The following is a 17,764-nucleotide window of genomic DNA, read 5'->3' on the forward strand; positions in this document are numbered from 1 at the left end:
TCATTCAGCAGACACTTCTATCCAGGGTCACGCACAGTTAGAAATACATGTCATAACCCATATGTATGGAAGACAAGCCCATAGCATCAGCTGACAGATAATCTCCTCTCTACGTCAGGGGCAGGTGGACCTGCTGAAACGGGCCAAGACAGAGGTGCAAGAGAACCTGAAGCAGGTCCACTACGCTGCGCTGACCTCTGACCTAAGTAAGGGAAGGACTGGACAGACGACCCGCCCCCGATGCAGCTTGGATGCCGTTCACAACAAAGCTTTGACCCCTTAGGCACAGGTCTAGGATCAGCTTGCTGTAAACTGAGCAATATGCCCCTTCTGCATCTGTCCGTGGCCTGCCCAGTCTGGCATTTTCTCCACACAACGACAAAGAGTGGTAGGAAGATGAAATCAACTGAAGAACAGAAAAAGGGTTTTATAGCACGGCCAGGAGGACAAAGTGATGTCAAACACCCTAGAGACTTGAAAGAAAATGAAGTGAAAGAATGAAGTCTGGGAAAGATGGACATAAGACTGCCCTGTCCTTTACACTGTATGCAGCTGTAAATAACAGGATTCCACGTTTTTGAAACGATAGAACACTGTGAAACTGAAACAGGGAAGTGTGCGTGTCATGAGTCTGATATAGTGTGGGAAACAGCTGATAGTGGCTGTTAGTACATATTTAGCAGAGGCTTTAGTTGTGCACATATACTTTTTGTATGGGTGGCCACCAGCAAGAACCCAACAGATCATCCTGATTTTGCCAATGCCATGCTTTACACAGAGCCATGTATTTTTATTTTTTAGGCACACTGGCTAGTGACACAAAAGAATGTAGAAGTGTACAGAGAATGAGTAGAACAGGGCATCCTCATTCAGGTCAGTTGTGGCATAATGGATGGACTGGCTTTCATTCTGAGTGTCATCACAAAAATGGACATGGGCAGAAATGCCATTTATTCTTACTTTCACAAATTCTGATTCCTAAAACTATTGTTCCAAGCCTGTTCAACTCATTTTCTATGTACATTTTCTGTGCATGGATGGCACAGGTTAATAATGGAACTCAACAAGTGTTAATTACTCAATTGCATGATCAAAAAGCATTTAACAGTGTTCAGAGTTGTGCGTACATAGCACTTTGACCAATATTTTTCAGTTTTTTCATGTCAAAAAGTATTATTTTAATATCTGATTTTGGCTTCTTTGCTGCATAACAATCATTCAGAACATCCCAGGTAAATCTGCCTGCTATGACGGAGAAGCACATCATGGATGTTGGCTGTCTGAAGAGAGAGAAACTGGCCTCACACCCTTCTACGTGTTTTACATCTAACACTGAAGCTCTTCTAAACCGTAACCATAGCATTTTCATTACCAGAACCAACCAGTAAATAAACCAGTGAAGTAATTTCTAAACTGACTGCTGACATAGCTATCTAATCATAAAACACTGTTTGCATTCACCACACCTACTTTCTGCTTGCCCTTTGCTTTACTCCAATAGCCTGCCGCACATCAATCAGTCACATAAAACCAGGGCTCAACCTTCTTTAATCCAGAGTATTCAATATCCACTGGCATTTTCAAATGTCTAATGGAATAAACAACTAGTGATCCTTTATTAATACTTTCAGTCAGAACGGTTTGTGTTTTAGACATTTTTATATTTAAAATGTTTTTACTTACAGCGATTTTCCTTTTCGTCAAACAAAGACAACATGACACAGGCATACTGAAGCAAGAGCAATGCTTTTATTGGTCTACAGTTAATAACATCTTTGCAAGAGGGAAATCCCTTGTGTGCAATGCTATACTTGGCTACCACAGGAAGCAAGAGAACTAAATAGAAGGACATCTGAAATAATGAAAATCTGTTATTACTACATACATAAAAATGTTCACATTGAATTGATTTAAAAAAGAAAAAAAATAATCTGTTTGCCATAATTTAATTTTCACCATGTAATGCAGCTTCATTAGGTTAAAATTGTATCTTTAAAACAAAACATAAAGATCAAAAGAAGAGTAAATGTCATAATGGTTTCCAGGCACTGGTTAAAGTTGAAGGAGTTATATTTATAACTGCTGATGTAGGATCAGATTGTTTGACCCCCTACCCCGAAAGGTGTAGGACTAATTTGGGAATCAGATCCTAAATCTGCGGTTAAGAGCAATTTCAGTCTCGGAACAGTTAAAGGACAATGAGAAGTTTGGGGGGTAGACAGACCCAGACAGAAAGACAGGTGTGGGGTGAGACAGCTCTGGGTTCTGCCATGAGTGCTACCCTTCCCTCCCATAGTACATTGAGAAGGCAAAAGCGTAGTCCACAATGATAAATGCATTATGAAATTCAGCTCGAGGGCTTACCGGTGGTGAGCTGTCTAGCGGCGCCCTCTTGTGGCAAAAATGTGTATCGCCACAAAGTCAGAGGTAGGGTTAAATAACCGCCCAAGCATAAGGGTACATACTTCAGGGGAGAGTAGAGGGTATTCCGGAAGGAATACAGAGCCGGTTAAAGAGGTCGCGTTGTCAGAGACTATGAGAGAACCGATTAGTTATTGGTTTCTGCTGACAGCCGTATTATTTCGGTCCACTCGTCTTCTGTTTGATCCAGCGGTGGCTGGTGTGTCCCGCTGGGTTCCCCTTTAGGACCCGACCCAATCCAGGCTGGGCTGAGGTTACGCGCTAGACACTGCTCTAAGGTCAGATGTGCATTTCTCACCCCTAATGGTTAAGGTGAGGATTAGAGGAGGGTAAACTGACCCCAGACCTGCGGTTAGGTTAAACGCCCGCCCCGTACACAGGTCCCTCACAGGTCTTGGGGGTTGACCATGGTGAAGTCGGAGTCTTTGCTGTGAGTGCTGCCCTCATCTGGGCTGGAGGAGCCTGACGCCGCACCAATCAGGGGGTCCTGGAATGTCCCCACACCCTCCGGCTCTACCCTGACGGAGCCGCGGAGCCGTCTGATTGGAGGGGTCGTCTCGGCCCCACCCTCACTGGGCTGCAGCTCTCCGTCCTGCGAGACCAGGATGTAGTCGTCCCAGTTCTTCCCCTCCGAGCCGGCAGACGACTGAGGGGGGGACTCCTGGGGGAGGATAAGGGCGTGTTTAACGTCGCCTCCCACTCACCCAACCAGTAGTTGGTATTTTGAGCGCCATTCAACGAGTCAGTTTCCCCACAATGCACCACAGATTTAATGCATAGGATATGTGTTGGAGAGTGGGAAGGACAGAATGGCCTATTTTCAGGTAGTGTGCACTGCTACACACCTAAGTGATGATCAATGCAACCGTGTGCGAGTGCGTGTGTTCACCTGTTGCTCTGCTGGGGCGTGCTCATCCTCTTCCTCCACCTCCTCTTCTCCTCTGTCATCCTGTTCTCCATCACCGTCGCCGCGCTGTGGAGCAGCCAGGTACGGGTGGTCGTCCACCTGACTGCCGGTTTGGTTCTGCCGGGCGACAGCAGCGGCGGCGTTGGAGGCCTGGTCATAGTGGTCGTCGGCGATAGTGATCTCCTCGTTTTCCTCGGCCTCCAGCTGGCTCTGGTTGAAACGCAGCGCCCCCTTGAGGATGTCCTTAATCTGACAGGCGGGACGGAGACACGTTAAACACCTTCAAGTCATGACGCGCACATACACTCTCGGTTTGGGCCCGCCTGGAACCCACACCTGCACGCCTGTGTTGGCGCAGTACCTGTTTGAGCCCGGCCAGTGAAACCAGCACCTCGTCCTCCTTCTCCAGGTGCTCCTGCAGAATCACCTCCTGGATCTTACCTGAGGAGACAACGGCACAGTGACTCAGCAGTAACACAACGCCACTCCACCAAGACAGAACATCTACACTGGGTCCCCCCCAGAGGCCCGGTGGTCTGGGTCACCGTCTCAGTACAGCTACGTCATAGCGGCCAGGAGTCACAGACACACCAATCGGTGCCTGGGGTTCCTGCAGGGAGGGGTGCGAATGTGACACGGTCGCCTTGTCTCCGCGCGTTCAGGCGACTCGGTCAGTCAGGCCAGGCGCCTGCAGCCTTAATGGCAGTTATTGGAAGGGGAATGCGCGTTCCTCACCGGTTGAGCGGGTGGTTTGATGGCTTCGCAGGATGTGTATCAGATACATCTTCAACTGGCAAATCTGCTGTGGAGGTTTTTGGAATAAGGCGAGCATAACGGGGGATTGGAGACATTTGAAGAATTTGTTTGTGACAATGAAAATTCAGATTGCGCCTCCCAAGACTTTTCACAATGGGGAGGCCCATAAAGGTTTGGGAATCCCTGATATAGCTTACAGAGCAGCTCACTGCAGTGTTTCCCCTTGGATTTATTTCTCCAGCGGTGGGTAGCTGTTCATGCTCTCAGGGCAACAGATGAGGAATATCCGCTTTCCATAAATAATCTGAAGCATGGGTGTCCCTGATATACCCAGAGGTACTGTGAGTCCTAACACAGAAATCCTGTAGCCTACCTCACATTACTCTCTTGCCCCTGCACTCTACCTCGTTTCCTTCGGTAAATTTAGCATTTAAATAGTTCAGAAGAAACAACTGTCTAGGTCTGGATGAAAAACATGTAACCTTACAGGGGGCTCTCAAAAAGTACTACATTTTCAACATTACAATTTTCTAAAATAAATAAACAACATTTTAAAAGAATTCCGTTTTAATTCCAAAACATAAAAGCTGTATATACAGTCAACTGACAGATTATACACAATGTAAATGATTATACACATGAGCACTAATGTTCATAATGTGTTGCTGGGAATACGTACCGATGTGAGTGCTCATCATCTTGGCACAGTACTTGCTCATGGCCTCCAGGTCATTGATTTGACCCTGTAGGAAAGACACCTGAGCCTCCAACTCCTCCTCCTGACAACACCGAAAGGGGAGACAGTTAGAAAGAAAGGAGGAGAGACAGAGAAAAAGAAAGAGGAGAGGGACAGCTACTCACTGCTTCCTTCTTGCCCATGGTCTTGCTGTGGGAGCGTGAGCGACTGATGCTGAAGAAAGAGTCCTTCTTGGTGGCCGAGAGGGGTGGGGACGAGGCGCTTATGTCACTTCCCCTTGAGACCGGAAGAGGTGGGGATGCTGTGGCATGACCCCGCCCCCCAGAGAGGCTCTCTATGCTGGGGGAGGAGCTAACTGTCCTGGAGGATTGGCCTGAAAAAGAGAAATGGATGGGCTTGTATTCAATAAATAAAGGCGATAAGAGGTACCAGCTCCAATAAACCTTGCTCCTGGAGAGCTACATTATTCATTGTTTATCTCAACCAGCTAGATACAACATGCTAGAAAACCTGAGACATTGAAACACGTTCTAACTTTTTAGCAGTTTCAACTTTTTTTGCTTTTTACTACTACAACATAAGATTAGAGTAAACTTTGTAATTGAACAAGTGCAAGTAAACGAAATGCAGTCAACAAAATAAGACAACCACAACAACAGTGCAGAAAAGCAATATATTACATAAAACAAGGGACCTCACATAAAAAGCATGACATGAGCAAAGCACACAAAGGCAAAACACCAGTGTCTCTAATACATGAGCATGTCATGTTTCTAACCTCCCAACAAGAACTATTCAGGTTCGACCAACTGAGTAAGGTTGAATCAAAAAACATATTCTCTAGCAGTCTAACATTGATCTCTGGAATGCCACGGTTCTGCTGGCTCGCAAATGATTGATCAAGACAATGTTGAATGGGTGAATGTGGACCATAGGTCTAATCAATGCCATTGATTGATTCATTCATTCATTGATTAACCAGGAGGAAAAGGATCTAGAAAACCAACAGACCGGTGACGCTCAGAGCTTGGCCTTGAAGCGAATTGGTTGACGGGGGATGCAAAAACACGCCCAGAAAACACACACACGCACAAACATAAGCACACAGAAGCGGTCGCTATGGTAGCAGTTACCTTGTGTGTCAGAGAAAATCTGGGTGGGGAGAGAGACCTGAGAGCCTCCAGCTGAAACTACATCTAACAACACAGGAGAGTAAAGCTGTCGCTAGTATCACAAACACACACACATTAATCCTAACCTCAAAACCCTAACATTTACGGCTAAACCAAACCCAACCAGCAATGCCGAACCATAACTCCATTTAACCCTACAACTAACAGCAACACATTTTTGGCCCCGTTATATAGTGAAGTCAGCAACACACAACACTGCAGTAATGCTTATGAGGCCATTATTCTCCTCTTGCAGTGTAATGGAGTCCCGGCTTTGTACAGATGTGTAGGCTTAAACGTCATAATGTAGCAGTTTAAGTGCGTGTACATGCATAGAAAGGTGCGCGCACACGCGCCCACGTCTCACCTTTGCTCAGGTGGACAGGCATGCTCTCGGACTTGAGAAGGCGATGCTGCTGGGCCTGAAGGTGCGTCTTCGTCTGCAGCGGGGCGTGGCCAGACAGGGGGTCAGCCTGGGGGCGGGGGGCTACAGTGATGGGGGAGGTGGCAGACAGGACCTCGCTGTTGATTGGAGAGATGCCAGAGGAGCCACCTCCGGACATGGCAGGGATGAGCTTCCTCCCGAAGCTGAGTAGACTGCTGGACACCTTGTTGATGTTCAGAGGAACACTCTTGGCACTTGCACTGGCACTGGGGGAGAGGGAAAGACGTACTTCAACAAGACATGGTGGAACAGCAGAGTTTGGGCGCGTTTGTGCGTGCGTGCGTGCGTACGTACCAGGTCTTGTTGACCAGGTCAGCCCCTCTGGTCTTGTAGTATTCTAGATTTTGTTGGAACTGGTAGTTGACGGGCCGAGGATTGTTCTAAAGGAGAAGGCAACCATAGAGAATACAGCTCCAATGTATTAGTCATCAAATCTGACTAACATGGTCCTCCAGCCCCGATGTCAATATCCCTCATTCCACCCCAACTATTCGGCTTGGACTGTCTCCCTTTGCTTAACCTCCACCTTTTCCCTCTCCTCAACCTCTCCCTAACCTTTTCCAGCCCTAACGTTCGCTCTCCATGATCATCTCCATCCATCCATCCTTTAACCCTTGAAGACCCCCCCCCAGGGATGACAGTGACTGGGACACGTCAGGACAACCCAGCCCACCCTGAAGTGGTTCTGTCACACCGAATCAGACCCCCCTGTCTGTCACGGACACCACAACGTGATGGAACAACTGGTCACACGGATCACTGGTTGCATGGAGTAGACGGGACAGGACGTCTGTTGGAGCCAGGACAGTTGTGTGTGTGTGGGTCTTCCAGAGATGTGTGTGTGTGTAATCTTACCTTGGGATCTCGGAGGAACAGAGCCTTGTGTAGTAGAGAGTGGATGTCTCCTATAGTTGGGTAGTGCATCAGAAGGCCCAGGCAGGTCTGGAAGTTACTTGCTATCACTGAGACACATGGAAGAACAGGGAGTTAGCCAATCCCACTGGCCAGCTGACTGACTGACTGGGAGCTAGCCAATCCCACTGGCCAGCTGACTGACTGACTGGGAGCTAGCCAATCCCACCAGCCAGCTGACTGACTGACAGGGAGCTAGCCAATCCCACTGGCCAGCTGACTGACTGACAGGGAGCTAGCCAATCCCACTGGCCAGCTGACTGACTGACTCACATTCTACGTGACGGCCTAATTCAAAGTCTCTGGCTCGTGACTAATATTGTGACCTTTTCAACTGGCTTTTTAGGGTTAATTGGTCGCATCAGTGCGACCTTTAAAAACAAACTGAGACCCAAGGTATTTTGTGACCATATCATGTCATCAACTGGAAGACATTGTAGGATGTGTGTGTAGATCCTGTAACCGATAGACACATGTACTCCTGGCCAGTTAGGACCTTACATGCGTCTCTGATGTAAAGCAGCATAGCTACAAAGACGTAGTCCACCAGGTCAAGAGTGATGCTGTCAGCGAACAGGGCGTCCCACACCACCAGGAGGTCCTGCAGGGGAAACTCCCGGCCGAACAGCAGGCGCACCCACCGACTGTAGGAGCAATCGTACACGCATTACAACACATGCAAACATATTTAACACACGCACACACACACACACACACACACACAACTCACATGCCGTATATCTGCGGGGCGATCTCCAGGCGGTTTAGGTGCATGTGCAGCTCAACGTCATGTTTCTTCACCAGCTGGTCCTGGATGCGGTTCACTTTGGTCACTATGGCAACAGACGGCCCGGAGTCCTGCGGCCGGGCGAACGGCATGCTGGTCATCATCTCCTCTTTACCCTGAACAGTCGCGCAAAACATAGATAAGGGCGACGGGGTGGAAATCACCTTTCGAAAAAACGTCAAAGCGGTGTTGAAATGACATCAACAAAACAGCGGCATACGTTAGGCGCCTTAGAAGAAGCGTGCCGGTCAGCAGTCGGCGAGCGCTTCCATTTTCCAGTGTGAAGAGAACATTAAGAACAACAGTACTGACCCTTCTGACTTCCCTCTCGAAGCTGGAGAACCAGGGTTCCGCTGTATCCATAAGCTGGGAGAACATCGCACTGTAGGCCAGAGACACGCGGGTGAGAACATATGGACCGGATCTCAACTAATACATCGGACCCGGCCTTACTATAGCCAGCACCTGGGACAAGGTGAAGGTAGAAGGGATATTTCACTCACTATGCATCGTGTTCGTGGAACGTAGGATTCAGCAGACACAGCATCTCCTCACTGTAGGACAAACACAGAGCATTAGATGGAACAGATTTGGACCAGGAGAGGAGAAGGGTGGCTAACCGGGGGCGTCGCGGTGGTTCAGCAGGGCTGCAGGTGGGACTGACCTGGGGTGGGCTGTCTCACTAGCATGCTGAAAGGCCTGATGGTCACAGTGTAGGACAAACACGATAGGCGCCAACAACTCATGCATTCCCTATGAAAAGAGACAGACAGACCAGAGGGACAGACAGAAAGAGAGAGACAGACCGGAGAGACGGACAGAGAGGGAGAGAGAGAGACAGACAGGCAGGTTTATTTGTACATTTCATTCACGGGGCCAGTTCACAGTGCTTTACATGATTAGGCCTAAAAAGAAAAACCAAACATCAGGCCTTATCCCTCTCAGGGTGATGCATGAGGTGTGTTATCAGTATTGACAGGACATGATTAAACACCATTACCCGGTGGCCAGCCGCGTGTCACGTCCACTTAGAACTCTGCCAGGTCAACCATACGTCTCCCTGTGGAGAACTGAATGGACCACATAGCATCTAGTAGTCTACAGGGAGTAACAGCAAGCCGGGTGGGCCTGTGTTGCTCTGCACATCTGACAGTCTGGGCCAGGAGAGGCTGACACTGGTGGTGTAGCGCTACCTGTTTGTACAGTAACTGTTCATTCTCCCGGGCGTAACAGAACAAGATGTCCGTCAGCTTGGTCCTCACGTCCTCTTCCTGGAAGTAACGCATCTCAGGAAAGCTACACACAAAGAGAGAGAGGGTGAGTGAAGAGGTAGTGTTTCCATGAGCTGGTCACGAGCCATTAGAGCGCAGGGCTGAATGTTAAGTGCAGCAGATAACATGTTAAGGCTCACGTTCTCATCACATCCTGTTTGATCATTCCTCTGAGCTCTTTGTCCTGGAAGAACTTATTCCACAGGCTCTGAGAAGGTGAGGCAGAGGACAGCGGTGAAACATGGACCAGAATATACACAGTTCAACAATGCATGTCTAAACAAAGGAAGAATTAAGGTTTCATACGAAGTGACCTTCGTGCTGTATAACAGAGATGGCCCCTTATTATGTGGGTCACTCAGAAGTCGTTTAGCTGACACTCACCCCCTCATCCTGGGAGAGTGGGTTGTTGACCACCAGGTCCTGCTGGCCTGCAGCTTTGCGGGGGTTGGTGATGTGCTGAGAGGAGAGGAGTGACAGTCACAATTAAAACGCCTGCTAAATATCATTCGAATGAGACACACAGACAGAAAGAGACAGAAGCAGACACAACAGGCGCGCAGCCACTCACCGTCTCTTTGATCCTCTCGTACTGGGCTCGGAGCTCCTTCGTCTTGTTGATCCATTGGCTCTTATCCTCAGGAAGGACCTCCAGGTACAACTGGGGGGGGACAAGAAGCTTCACTTACCACCAAGGGGCACAGAACCAGGTATAACATCCCAGCGAGGCCAGTCACACAGCAGACTACAGTCACGTACTAGAAATATCCCTAACGCCAGCGTTCACGGCGTCTGGGCGGTCAGTGCACCCGGCCCCAGACCGGATTCTGAAACCAGTTTACCTTCCAGCAAACACTACGGAATCGGCTGCTCCGCAATCGACCATTGATGCCCGTCTGCCGGATCCTGGCCAGGTAATTACTGTTCAGAAACAGGTCATCCCATTCTTTCCTGTAGAGAGGGAGGAATGTAGAGCGAGCAACAGAGAAAAGGGCAAACGGTAAAGATTTAGTGAGTTAACTGTTCCCGGTTTTTGTCAAATCTATTTTTTGTTTAATCTCAGTGAATTAGATCTGGCTGAAGAATGAAAAATTCATAGAGACACACCTGTATGAGAGGAGGATGGACTCTGATTCGGAATAGGACAGAGTGTTGCTGTCCAGGGATCCTCCTGTGATAAACACAAACACTTGAGAAAATCCAACAAGCAAACACTAGGTGGCGTTAAACACACCAACAATATGGACCAAGGAGGTTCACGGTAATGAATGTTTGGGTTTTTGATCGATGCATCATTTTTCTCTGATGCATTTCAATACATTAGTTCGACTGCCATACAATTCATTAGAACGCATTTCATTCAACCCCCAGTCATGCCGTGAGGAAAAGGATAGAAGATGCATTTCGAAAGGTCCTCGAGAGTGAGTAAGAGAACGGAAAGTTGGAAACCTAAATCATTGTCATAAATAATCATTAATTTACCCCGCAGATGAACACACTTCTGGGAGCTGTCAATCAACATTATAACATATAACAGGAATGTGTTGTGTGCAGCTGCTCTGGGGACCCTCACTATGAATATTCATCAGCTAAACAACATGCAAACGCACATTCTCCTTCTGCCCGGAGGCGTCATCAGCTGGAGTTGAGTCACAGGTTTACAAGCCACCCCGTGCTCCCAACGCTCCCTGTACCTTTACCCCCGTCAGCCTCCCTAACCAAGGCTCCTTTCTCTCTACAACGGCCTTTCAGCCTCTCCATATTCAATTTTGGATGACTGTTGTAGGCCCGCCAACCGTTTGAATAGCAAAACTAACTACATCAAGACTATGATTTTCAATAAAGACACATTTTCAAGTGTTGTCCTCAATATCTAGCAGGGCTGTACTCGTTAGCCCATATGTAAGGTTAGCTCTGACTGGTTTTTAGTACACAGACCGGCCATCATGTCTTCAGTCAGTTGTCCGTTCAACTATTATTAGTATTTATAATTCTATGGCTTAGACAGATCAATTTATTTTCATGACAGCCTTTATCCATAACACAGTAATTGTACCAGCCCCATTGAATGGTAATGAATATCAAATGTTAATGAGAGTTTCATTACACATCAGAACAGATACAAAAAGTTTAGGAAGTACAGAAAGCCTGCATGAACACGTTGTGAATGTTGACCAACCACGGCTGCGGTTCCTGTTGTAGTTGTTGAGAGGGTCAAAGCCAGTCTCTTGTTCTCCCTCAACCTGGAGAGGGTGGCGTGTCTCAAAGTTAGGGTGCTGCATGACCCCCACCCAACAGGACCTGAGAGGACACAAAATGCCAGTAAGAACCAGAAACCAGAATGAGCGTGGTTTTCCGTCACAGCAGAACAAGAACAGGGGGACTGCCACAGTGAACCACCCCAGAGTAAGAGCCAAACAAAACATCCCAGAGCAAAAAAGGTAGAATATAACAGGGGACTTGATAGAGAAATTCAAGAACATACTGACTTTCATTATGAAAGGCCAATACTCCGATACAAACATTTCAAGCTTTTTGTCATTGTTTCATGTCCATACTCACAGTCACAATGTTGTGTTTCTCCTTTCCCGGGACACAGGAAGTATGCAGGCTTATCTGAGAGAAACAAAGACATTCAGGACAAAAAACATGAAAGAAATTCAGGACAGAAAGAAATAAAAGCTTGGTATGTTTCTCCATCCTCACCAAAAGACACTCAGTGTTTCATATTGTCCTCTTTTTAATTAAACCTTTATGCTGTCTTTTAGGTTAAAACTCATCCTCTCTATTCTGTATCCTGGCTAGGCCTTTTACATGGTGAATTATGAATGTGTGTGTATGTGTGTGTGTGTGTGTGTGTGTGTGTGTGTGTGTGTGTGTGTAAAAAACATAGGCCTATAGGCCTACATAACACATGGCCCCTTCCACTGCAGCAAGAAAGCCTTACTTATTCTCCATTATTAATTATGGAAATAACACAACAAAGGCATCTCCTTTAAACCTATTAACGAGGCGCATGGAACCCGGCTTCGATAAATCAGCCACGCGCGCGCTATCAAACTATAAATTATTTTATATGCATAATGTATGTGCTTGTTTGCCTCTGCAACATCTGCTCCTCACACAGACTAATGCTTTCTTTAAGTCGTGTTTTTTTTTTTTTCCCTTATGAAAGACGTTATACCATTAAATAATTAGAACTAACTAATCTCCAGCCATAGAAAACGAGAGACAGATGCTGCGAATAGGTAGGAATAGTGTGCTGATTTTTCTCACTTGGTACTAAGATTGGCTGTGAAAGCAGTTCCACAGGTTTTTCAAGTCGCTAACAGGTCATCATCACACGGGCAAACTACATTTGAGAATCTCTGGAGCCATTTGGTTCCCCGTGTCAACAAAACCACTCGCTTTCAAACTGGGAATGTAACGGCGTGACAATTCTGCTAACAGATTATCCACATAGAAACAACATTACTGACAAAAGTCCCAGACTGGAACTAAGATTTTTCTCCACGACATTTTCTGTACTGTCTGCCTAACCCTAATCGCTGTGGGCTAGGGAAGGGAAGGCCCAGCATAGCATTCCTTTTCAGACAGTGGTAAAATCAGAAACGTTTCTCTAATTGGGACTTTTTTTCCAATTCTGAATTTTTTATTAAGTTTAGAAGTTAAAATTGGGGGTATGGTTGGACTGAAACATAGGCATTTACCGTTTGTTTTAGGTACTAGCGTGAGGTTAAGTTAACCAACTGCATTTAAGGTTATTAAAGTTAGATTTAGGATTTTTTTTTAAGGACCCATTTAAATAGCTAATAAAATGTGTACACACACACACACACACACACACACACTTTTGTCCCATTCAAGTTGCAATACAAAGTATAATCTCCTACTCTGTAACAGGCGCAAACTTCTGAGTGCAACAATCAAGGCAAATTAACAACTGCATAATTTACTACATTTCACTGGGAGATCGGTCCAATAATTCAGAGCATTCATCTTTTATGACGTGCAGAGTAGAAAGCAGTAAATAGCTTTCCACTGCTCATCACAAGCACTCGGAAAACAGTCTGTCATGACCTGCACATCACACGAGCCAGTAGGCCAGAAACAGTTAACCTAGTTGTTTAAAGAGGGTTGACTGACAAATTAAAAGAAAGAACCGAGGGGTAAATTAGACAGAAATTCCTTGCAAAAAATAAAATGAAAAATGCTAGTTAAATACATGAAGTTACATGTCAACCAAACCCTCAGGGAGTTAAAAGGAAAACTATAACAACTCACTTCTCCTTTACTGTAAACAGGCCGAGCACATCGCTTCACGTCTGCTGTGAAGATATGAACTGTGCGTGTGTGTACGCGAGTGCGATAGAGTGAGACATAGGCTAAGTTTATACTGGGGTTAGCTCCGGCCAACCATGATTTAGGCTCCATTAGTACCCATGTTGTTTCACCTACAGGGTTGGGTCTTATAACTGCCTATCTATTGTAGAATACCACACAGGAATACTAGAGTATAGGTCTATCTATTCTAGAGTACCACACAGGAATTCTAACTAACACAGAAAACCAACTGGGTAAAAACTGAGCTTGAAAGAGAGAGAGTGTAGCATCAGCCCAGAGCCATCTGCCACTGCTCTCTGAGCCTGATTATGTAGAACAACAGATCAGCTGAGAGGCCCATGGCATTATGGGTTATGATGACAAAACTGGAGACAACAGCAGTGATGAACAGCAGCGAGGAATGAGGAATAACATGCGGCGGGAGCCTAACAGAGCATCGGACCAGCAAAAGGTTGCCAGATCAACCACTGGGTTTGCGAAGTGAAAGGCATGTCGTTCCGTCCTCGAGCAAGACAGTTAACCCAAATAGCCTCTTTAAGTCACTGCGTCTGTGAAATTACAAAAATGTAAAAGAATAAAAAGAAAGGGTTTAACACGTACTAGGAAAGGGCACTCCAGTGCAGGGAAGAGGAGTAGCCTACAGCCTCCTCGTGATTTAAAGTTTGTCTTAGTGGATAAAGACTGCTGTGAAGAAATGGACCAAATTAACCAATCAAATGGTTTTGCTTAGGAGGTCAAGGAAATTGGGACACATCTATCCTTTGCTCCGAGAGCCTGTGATCCAATCACACAAAGCCCCGCAGCACAACCCCAATTCAGGTCTAGGACCCCTGCTATCAGTCCAGCCAGTGGTCAATAACTTTCCACACATGCCAAAAATAAATATTCAGCGACAACAGTAAGCCTTCCTGGCAATCGGCCTAGCGATGTCTCACTGGCTTACACCGAGAGCCACTGGCTGTTCTGTTGACAGCACTAGCCTGTCTAACACCAGCAACACACAGACTACTGTCATCTCATCCCACAGTGAAGGACATGAGGGACCTATTCCTCCATTCAAAGACAGGCTAGTGAGAGGAGCTGTTCCCGGGTGGAGATGACAGGAAGAGTTAATGGCCCAGCTCCATTTTAGGAGACTCACATGCCTCGACTTCAGCATGAAATTATTGCTGCACAGGCCTCTAGTCACATGACCCAAGAGCGTTCCCAGACCAACATGCAGGGTAAAACAACAGCCGAAACAGCACTATACCCTACAGAGCGCAGTAGTCCTCCCCAGGGATCGGAAGGTCCTGGTCAGGGGTAGTGCACCATCATATGACATGACAGGGTGACATTTTGATAACAACCTCGAATTCAGTTATAGGATTAGGTTAATTTAGTACTAAATTGAAATTTGCCTTCAGTTTTACCAAACTCCTACACTGAGGGATGCCACATTGAGCTACATTTGCGGTAGCTATCTTGCCCAAGGACCAAATATTTGATTTTTCACGTTGCTGCCACTGGGATTCAATCTGGCAACCTTTTGCTTACTGGTTGGATGCTTTCACTGCTAGCCATCTGCTGCCCAAGGCTACAAGCAACATCTGATTCTGAACAAAGCAGGGCGCTGAGTGAGAAGTCTAAGAAACAACATTACTGGCCGACAAACACCAAAGGGGATCCTGAAACTGTGTCTGTTTTTGTATGAGACATGAAAACCATGCGCATCAATTGCATGTGAGGAAACACTCATAAGGAAATAACACAAAGAACAACTCTTGAAATATAAAGACAATAAACATACTGCCGCTAGTCTAGCATAGACTGGTACATGTACAGAACTAGTCTTGCCTGGCTACACCTTGCTCCAGCCAAACACTATGCCAGGAGGCTAGATCTGAACACCTTCCAATGGACCAATCAAAGTCACAAAACAACCAAATTGTTTTTTCCTGTCCACCAGTCAGGGAGTTTCTGTCATGCATTGTCACTTCTGCTAAAGCTGAAAAGCAGACCTGTTCTGGTAAAGGCCCATAAACTGACAACTGATTAAATTAGTCCAAGGCTTGGCGAGTAGTTCCATGACTACTTTGTTCAACACAAATGTATTGGTGAAAGGTGCTATGCAACAATATCACTGAGTACTCCATTTGTGACAGAACTGTATAAGCAGTAAGACAGAAAACAGTAATAATCCTTTGGTGGGTACTAAAAGACAGTCAACAGTTTATAAGGTACACGTGTCAGACGCCTTTTGCCTCCAGAACAGCCTGAACAATATACAGCAGCGGACATGTTTCACATGGACGGCATCATGAGTAAAGGCTGATTGTAACATCACATCTCAGATACGCTCTATTCGTTTTTACCAAATGAATAGTGCGCTGTTACACAGGTCATTCGCATGCGAACATGCGGGCTATTGTTGGTGAGCTCAAATACATCGTTATTAAAATTAAGGATTTGATGTGCTTTCGCCTCTGCCACACTACAGCAGCTGGTCGTCTCCAGTGTGGGGTTTAGTGTGGTGGGGTAGGTTCTGATCACTGCGACCCTGCTCAATGTATTCCCTTTACTAGTGTACCTCTGTCCGTGCCGATCAAAGGGCACTGACAGAGCGATTCTTTCACCGGACCGACTTCTTATGTTCGGCCTGCTCTGGTCTAAACAATACAACACTCAAATACAACTACCATCAGAGATCAGTGTATGCGGACTGCGACGGAAATCGAAAGCATTTATCAAAAGAATACCCAACAATTATTCAAAGAATAAACCATAATACTGTGAAAATGCAGACTATTATTTTGATGCTGACATCAGTCGTTACTTAATTAAAAACTACACGTTACGTGACACCGGAACTGCAGTCCGCAGACACTCTAATCGCTGTGGAGTTAGGTAAACTACAGACCATAGCAACCTGACTGCACTTTGCAATGTTCCAATCAAAGCTTTATCCTTCTTGTTCACGATTACGCTTTTTTCGGCAAATGTAACTTGGACTTCATACAAATAATTTGGCCAGCCCTGTTTTATATTGTTTAAAACCATAACAGACAGCGCTAGCAAGTAAATTAATGTATCGCATTTCAATATAGTAACTACAGTAGTCACAGCAATATCTAAACGACAAGTAAACCACGCACGTCACGTTTTTCAGTACAGGCTTCTAAGCATTTTTTCACCGCAATGTTGTGTTATACAGTAATTTACATATAGCAGCTGCGCTAGCCAGCTAAAGTTCTCCAACATGATAGACAAACAGCTACCAAACCACCTAAGGTAACTAGTAGTAACTAACACCACACATTTTCAATAACCAATCATGCCACTGTTGTAGCTGGCGATATTATTTAGACATTAATAACGAGCTTTTATCAGGTTAGCATTCAGGCTTTCTGCACGAGATTGCACACAGGCCGTATATGTACACTTCCGACACGCTAGCTCACTAAGACAAAACAAATGGCGACAACATCATACAAACTCCATATTCATTGACAGTTATTTAAAAAGTTCATTTTATTTTCTGTCGTTTTCTGGGTGTATGTTTTACCTGTTCTGCTCATTCAGGGCTCCCCATTCTGTGTTCTGATTGTAAACAGTCCCAAGTTATGCGGATATGCTGAGGCACAGCTGATAACATGTGACCAAGGAGGTGAAGTGATGTCAGTGCCTCCGGGATCGAAGCATAATAATCCTACATCATCAAATTATATAGAATGGACTAGCATTTGCTGTACATAACTGTATTTTCTATGTCGTCGGCTAATGACAAGGCCAATTAAGTGTACGGTAAACAAAAGCCTATACATTCAAATGGTATATCTGTAGAAGAAATATATGTAAATAGTGAAATGTTCATCAGGGCTACAATTAACAAACTCATTGCCATTGATTATTCCCAGACTGAACGACGAACAATGTTTCCATGGTTAGCTCCAGGGTTCTAAAGCCACTTTGCACCCGGCACCCCCTGCCTGTTTTAAATCCTCCATCACTCTTTCAATCCTGAAAAAGAACCGGTGTCCTGCCCGAACGATTACAGTACTGTAGCACTTAAC

General features: G+C 45.9%; 2 protein-coding genes across 4 annotated transcripts in view; one reads left to right on the forward strand and one right to left on the reverse strand.

Moving 5' to 3' along the window:
- LOC105023629 (inactive phospholipase C-like protein 2) overlaps positions 1 to 2,414 on the forward strand; it is a 29,568-nt gene extending 27,154 nt beyond the window's left edge. The window contains exon 12 of one of the 2 annotated variants that reach the window (XM_010892982.5): positions 125 to 2,414. In XM_010892982.5, the coding sequence (XP_010891284.1) occupies positions 125 to 283 (159 nt within the window). In that variant the 3' untranslated portion in view covers positions 284 to 2,414. Of the gene's footprint in view, positions 1 to 118 lie in introns of both variants that reach the window. The other variant, XM_010892981.5, reaches the window with a different exon arrangement.
- On the reverse strand, positions 1,728 to 17,361 carry tbc1d5 (TBC1 domain family, member 5). 2 transcript variants are annotated; one of them, XM_010892983.5, is made up of 23 exons: positions 17,257 to 17,361; positions 11,931 to 11,984; positions 11,548 to 11,669; positions 10,476 to 10,539; positions 10,211 to 10,319; positions 9,940 to 10,029; positions 9,753 to 9,827; positions 9,509 to 9,576; positions 9,291 to 9,393; positions 8,762 to 8,850; positions 8,601 to 8,651; positions 8,410 to 8,479; positions 8,041 to 8,213; positions 7,812 to 7,954; positions 7,254 to 7,360; positions 6,693 to 6,778; positions 6,321 to 6,604; positions 5,915 to 5,977; positions 4,946 to 5,154; positions 4,764 to 4,863; positions 3,690 to 3,769; positions 3,311 to 3,577; positions 1,728 to 3,082 (listed from the first exon to the last, which is right to left on the reverse strand). In XM_010892983.5, exons 3-23 carry the CDS (start codon positions 11,648 to 11,650, stop codon positions 2,807 to 2,809), a joined length of 2,610 nt encoding a protein of 869 aa, XP_010891285.1. In that variant the 5' UTR covers positions 11,651 to 11,669; positions 11,931 to 11,984; positions 17,257 to 17,361; the 3' UTR covers positions 1,728 to 2,806. The 2 variants fall into 2 exon arrangements, with proteins under 2 accessions (XP_010891285.1, XP_010891286.1); XM_010892984.5 differs by lacking the exon at positions 5,915 to 5,977.
- Positions 17,362 to 17,764: the final 403 nt, after the last annotated feature.

This window comes from Esox lucius, chromosome 10 (genome assembly GCF_011004845.1).
Source record: "Esox lucius isolate fEsoLuc1 chromosome 10, fEsoLuc1.pri, whole genome shotgun sequence".
NCBI lineage: Eukaryota > Metazoa > Chordata > Actinopteri > Esociformes > Esocidae > Esox > Esox lucius.

Excerpts from the sequence above, each read along its gene's own strand:
- tbc1d5 (XM_010892983.5), bottom strand. The coding sequence starts at position 11,650 with ATGCAGCACCCTAACTTTGAGACACGCCACCCTCTCCAGGTTGAGGGA. Across the intron at positions 8,480-8,600 it reads TTCCACGAACACGATGCATA|TGCGATGTTCTCCCAGCTTA; the intron begins GTGAGTGAAATA and ends TCTGGCCTACAG. Across the intron at positions 6,605-6,692 it reads GACCTGGTCAACAAGACCTG|TGCCAGTGCAAGTGCCAAGA; the intron begins GTACGTACGCAC and ends CCTCTCCCCCAG.